This window comes from Tripterygium wilfordii, chromosome 20, assembly GCF_013401445.1.
Source record: "Tripterygium wilfordii isolate XIE 37 chromosome 20, ASM1340144v1, whole genome shotgun sequence".
NCBI lineage: Eukaryota > Viridiplantae > Streptophyta > Magnoliopsida > Celastrales > Celastraceae > Tripterygium > Tripterygium wilfordii.
Window position 1 is genome coordinate 8,955,676 of NC_052251.1, and position 5,634 is coordinate 8,961,309.

Here is a 5,634-nt window from a genome sequence, read left to right on the forward strand (position 1 = left end):
TAATCATTAGTGTACTTGCTTGCTTTTATCTATTAAATAAAAAAGACATTAAAATCTGTGTAAAAATTAAGTTCCAACATCATTTGTCCATAAAATCTATAAATTGTTAAATTAATTGACATTAATATTAATAGTTATAATAATTATTAATATTAAATAACTATTATTAATATTATAATAATGTATGAGTTAATTAATATTAAATAAATTATTACCTCACCTTTTTCAATTTGTATTTCGGAAGAGAGAAGATGCTCATCAATATTTTAATCAATAAATTTGGTTCAATTTGCTACAGAGACATCATATACTTCCAGTTTCACTGTAGCGAACACTTGATTTGATGTTGGGTTTAGCGTCACTGATGTGGCCTGTGGGCTTCATTTTCAAAAAAGGACAAAATTGAAACTCTAAATTTGGAGTCTAGTTTGAGTTTGGCGTCATTGTTGACATGTTGTAGATGCCCTTATATAGTTGTTAGGATGACATTTTTGACATTTCATCAAAAAAAAGAGCTGTTGGGCTCTAGTCAGGCCTGGTAGGCTGAATATCCCAGCCTGGCCTATATGGGCTGGGCCTAGCACGGCAGTCAAAACGGGCCTGACGGGCCTCTGGCCCGTTTGCCATCTCTATCTTCGGACACGCAGAAGGGTCCCCGGGAATCTACTCGCTCTGTCCGATCCGGTCTCTGAAATAGACTTGTGATGAAATTACCCACAAAGAATAATATAAAAAGTTAACAACTTTCTTATTTTCATTATTAATCACAACAAAAAGGTGCTCCTCTTTACAATTTCAATCACAAATAAAATATTTATAATTTCTGAGGCATAATTATCTCGAGCAAATATGCTCAATCCTTTGTCTCCCATAATTTAGAAGAAGAAGAAGTTAATCAGGTACCCTTCTTGCTGGTTCTACTTTTTATCAATTTTGTAGCTTCCTGGAAACCCTGTTAATGATGTTTTTCTGGGATTTTTGGCTTGTGAATCAAAAATGCTGAAACTTGCATTTTTTTTCACAGACCGTACTGTGTTTGAGGACATGATTGGGTTGAACATTTGCTTTTCTTCTCATATATAGAACGAAAATCAAGCCGTCTTTAATCTCTAGGACTGGGAATCTTTTCTCTCGAGCTTTGTTGATTGCCCAGCTTGTTTGATGCATCAAAAGCCCTAAACCCATTGCAGGTGAGTTCATTTAAACAGTGTTCTGTTTTTCCAAGGGAAAGTTGCTCTAGGAACCCTACTTCTTTTGTTGAATTGACTTCAATTACTTTCCTTTTTTTTTAATAGCCATCATTTCAAGTGTTCTTGTGGTGTTAGATTCTCTTATCAGAACTTGGTCTTAAGGATTTCATCAATGTCGGAGAAGAGCAAGCTTCCTTCAAGGTTTCTGTTTTGCTTAATGACTATTTCGACATTCCTCTTGATCCTTTCTTCTGTTTTCCTTCTTCAATTTAGCCATGGTTCTTTCATATCAAGATCGGTTTTTAAGCTAATCCTTGTCAATGGCACCTCAGTTTACTTCAATTCGAATGTCAAAAGTGAACAAATGGAAAATCCTTTACACTCTGATAAACCTCCACATATTGATACTAACCCAACCAAAGTAAATCGAGTGGCATGTTCAAACTCCAATTCTGGCAGGGAAATGGGTTCTGGATTAGGCAGAGGAAGACCCTGTGACTCGAATGATGCCGTCCTAAAGGTATATATGTATGACTTGCCGCCTCAATTTCACTTTGGGTTACTGGGTTGGAAAGGAAGGGAAAATCAAACATGGCCCAGTATCAATAACCCCAATCACGTCCCACCATATGCTGATGGGTTGAATTTACAGCATAGCATGGAGTATTGGCTCACACTTGATCTTCTGTCATCAAACTCACCAAAAGTGATCAGATCCTGCAGTGCGATTAGAGTGAAAAATTCTAGTGATGCAGATATTGTATTTGTGCCATTCTTCTCATCCCTGAGTTACAACAGGCATTCAAAGCTCCAGGGAAATGCGAAAGTCAGTGTTAACAAGATGTTGCAGAACAAATTGTTGCAGTTTCTGATTGGCCAGGATGAGTGGAAGAGATATGGAGGGAAGGATCATTTAATTGTAGCTCATCATCCAAATTGCATGTTAGATGCAAGAAAGAAGTTGGGTTCTGCTATGCTGTTACTTGCCGATTTTGGAAGATACCCAATGGAAATCGCAAATCTTGAGAAGGATACTATTGCTCCATACTATCATGTAGTTAGGACCATTCCCAGTGTTGAATCAGCGTCATATGACAAACGTTCTATATTGGTATATTTCCAGGGAGCGATATATAGAAAAGACGTAAGTTTCTCCTCTCTGTCTCCCATTCTGTTGTAAAAGTTATTTGGTGCTTAATTTGTATTTTTTTTTCTTGTTTAGTATTAAGACAATTAACTTTACCATGATTTCTCAAAATAGCTAAACAGCTCCTATGCACAAGACTCTTGTCGTGAATGCAGTCTTAGGGAAGGTTAGATGTACACAGCCTTAGCTCCGGCAAGCGGGGAGGTTGTATCCTTACTTGAACCTGTGATATTTAGGGTGCAATGAAGCAACTATACCACTGCATTTGTCATGAAATTTGTTTTCTTTTTGTTAAACTGTCATGAAAATTGTTCACTACAATTTAGATCATACAACCAAATGTGTACTAGCTAACGTTACACTACTTGATGATAGTTTATTCTAAGGTCGCTTATATCATAATTCCTATAGCTGTTCAGATAGTGCTGTTGAATTTAGTTTTCGTTTGAACAGTGTGGTCTGTATCAGGATTAGTGTATTTAATGGATTTTTGGCTGCACCCTGGACATGTGCATAATTGAATGGCAGGTTGAATAGCAATATGACCATTTTATTATGCCTGTCCAGGTTCTTATAATTATTTGAAGTATTAAATACTTAAGAACTCTCTGCATGTGGACCCTTGTAAGTTTACCGTAGAAAATGAAGGCTATCTGCAACGATGTCTTGGATCAAATATCTGGGTCCTTTGGTCTAGTTAAATGTGATTAGAAGATTCTCAGAATAATAATCATGGCCTAAATTATACAAACAGCGGTGAGTTTGTTATTAGGACTTCATCTATATTCCAATTAGAATAATAAATCCGTGATTGGGCAAGCATTCACCATTCTGGGTAATGTTTGAAAAGCCTGGGATATGTGAAGTGGAGAAATGCATTTTACTTATTTCCTATGGATTTACACGGATAAATTTGTCACAGTCAATTGGTTCATGAATTCCTAAGATTCTGGTTAAAATATATATTGTTGTAAGTTATATGTTTACGCATGTGCACACGCACACACACGTGTATGTCTCTGCTTATGAAGAAAGTAAAAGTAGTTACATGTATGACCTTGTTGCGGGGTCTTATCCAAAGTGAGGAATTCAATAGCACTATCAACTGTATTCGCTACTACGAGCATGGACTGTTATAATACTGTACAATAGTACATTTTGTGGCACCCCTTTTTGTTGTCCTGTTTTTTCCCAGCATTCTTTGCATTTGTATAGACCAATCTTTTTCTCCCTTGATTTTTGGGTACTTTAATCTTCACCCTTTCTCAAAATCTCCTCCACTTTTTTCCCCTTCTTGTTTAGTCTATACCGACAATCAATTTTTCTTATTCAATTTAATCATGAAATTCCAATTTGCTATTGTCAGCTTGATGAACAGTAATACTATGTTATTGGGCAATAATATAGATGCAGGCCATAACAGGTTGGATATTTGAAGTGGAGAATGGCATTTTACTTATTTCCTCTAGATTCAAAAGAATGATTTGGTTCGTCGATATTATGTCACATTCTCACATGTTTTATCTAAAGTTAGGCATTAAATAGCACAGTTTATCGCTAAAAGCATGGTATGTTATATATGCTACTTTCAAAATAGCCCACCAAACGGACCCATAGTATGGTAGCATTATGCATTTTCTCCTATGATGGACTGTTTTGCCGTGTTATTGAGAATTAATGCCAAAGTTTTTTGTGGCACCACTTTTTTCTTTCTTTCTGTTGAATTTTCTTTCAGAGGAAATATTAGTCTTGAGATTTCCTGACTAACTCTTATATACCTCAGGGAGGAGTTATTCGCCAAGAATTATATTACCTTCTGAAAGATGAGAAAGATGTACATTTTACATTTGGAACAGCGCAAGGGAATGGCGTCAATGTTGCAGGCCTCGGAATGGCCTCGTCCAAATTTTGCCTGAATATCGCTGGTGATACTCCCTCTTCAAATCGCCTATTTGATGCCATTGTGAGTCACTGTGTTCCTGTAATAATAAGCGATGATATAGAGCTCCCGTTTGAAGATGTGTTAGACTATTCGGAATTCTGTGTTTTTGTTAATTCGTCTGATGCTGTTAAAAAAGGATACCTCCTAAATTTCCTTAGGGGAATTGAGAAAGATCAGTGGACCATGATGTGGGATAGATTGAAGGAAATAGTGCATCACTTTGAATATCAGTATCCATCCCAGCCTGATGATGCTGTTGATATGATCTGGAAGGCAGTCTCACGAAAGATATCGTCCCAACGATTCGAAATTTTCAGACAGAATAGATACCACAGATCCCAGCTCCTGTTAACGAGTAATTGAAGTGACACATGATGACTTGCAAGATACAAATTTTCTTTGACTTGCAATGACTGGAGATTGATCAAACGTTTGACTGGAGTCCTCATTGTTCAAGGAAGACAGAAGCCTACTTTTATGAAAGATCTGTAAGGATTTTTGTTCCCCTTTTGTTCATATCAATTGCAATGCTGTTTTCACTTGTAAAACTTTTCTTTTTTTGTTATGGATTTTCAGTTACATTTCTTAGTTTCTGATTAAAAACTGTGATTCTGATTTCTTAGGATTTATACGATAGAGTTTGACAGTTTGTTATGACCCTTGTTCTCCTTTTTAAGCTCTTAAACAACATCAAGACACATAGCAAGTAGAAGAGAACAAGGTACACAAGTAGAAGAGAACAAGGTACAGAATAGCTAGAGGTAGAGTTAGGGATCAAGGGGATCTGTATTAGCTTTAAAAATCACTTCCGTCGTAAAATGTAAATAAAACTCACAAATATGAAAACAAAACAAAACAAAAATCTTAAAGAAAAATAAGGAATTTAACTATATTTCTTATAGGAAGAACCACCCTCATCATCTGAAGTATCTACCTGTTGGTTAGGACCTAAAAATTTATACAATATAGGGAGCATGCTGGCTCACAGATGCGAGTTTAGCCGCAAATGCTGCAGGTTAACAAAAGCTTAAGACTAGAATAAATGAAAATTTAGGAACCCCCACAAACCCTCTGAAGAACTGTCTGGGTACCTGGAGTACCCTCCATCCTCATCTTCCTCTTTGAATCAGGCCATCAAGTTCCTTAGCAAGAAAATTTCCTGATACAATCTGCACTTGTGAAAGCCTCAACTTCTGTTGTGGATGGGATCGGATCCTCTACGAACCTTTCTTTTCTCCGACTGATTCGGATCAAACATCGCTGATGGCGCAGGAGCCAAGCTTCTCTTTGTTTCCAAATCCTCCACAACAACAGCCTTCAGAATACGCATATGTTGAACAAATGGCAGTAACCCT

The 5,634-nt window shown here is 36.8% G+C and overlaps 1 protein-coding gene across 3 annotated transcripts; it reads left to right on the top strand.

The window, feature by feature from the left end:
- The first annotated feature begins 739 nt into the window (after window positions 1-739).
- Window positions 740-4,904, top strand: LOC119987356 (probable arabinosyltransferase ARAD1). Of its 3 annotated transcripts, XM_038832244.1 has the most exons (5): window positions 740-899; window positions 1,025-1,190; window positions 1,296-1,391; window positions 1,650-2,334; window positions 4,121-4,904. In XM_038832244.1, the coding sequence occupies exons 3-5, from the start codon at window positions 1,363-1,365 to the stop codon at window positions 4,640-4,642; spliced, it is 1,236 nt and encodes a 411-aa protein (XP_038688172.1). In that variant the 5' UTR covers window positions 740-899; window positions 1,025-1,190; window positions 1,296-1,362; the 3' UTR covers window positions 4,643-4,904. The 3 variants fall into 3 exon arrangements, with proteins under 3 accessions (XP_038688172.1, XP_038688170.1, XP_038688171.1); XM_038832242.1 differs by having other exon boundaries at window positions 1,296-2,334; XM_038832243.1 differs by having other exon boundaries at window positions 1,084-1,190; window positions 1,296-2,334.
- The last annotated feature ends 730 nt before the right edge of the window (window positions 4,905-5,634 follow it).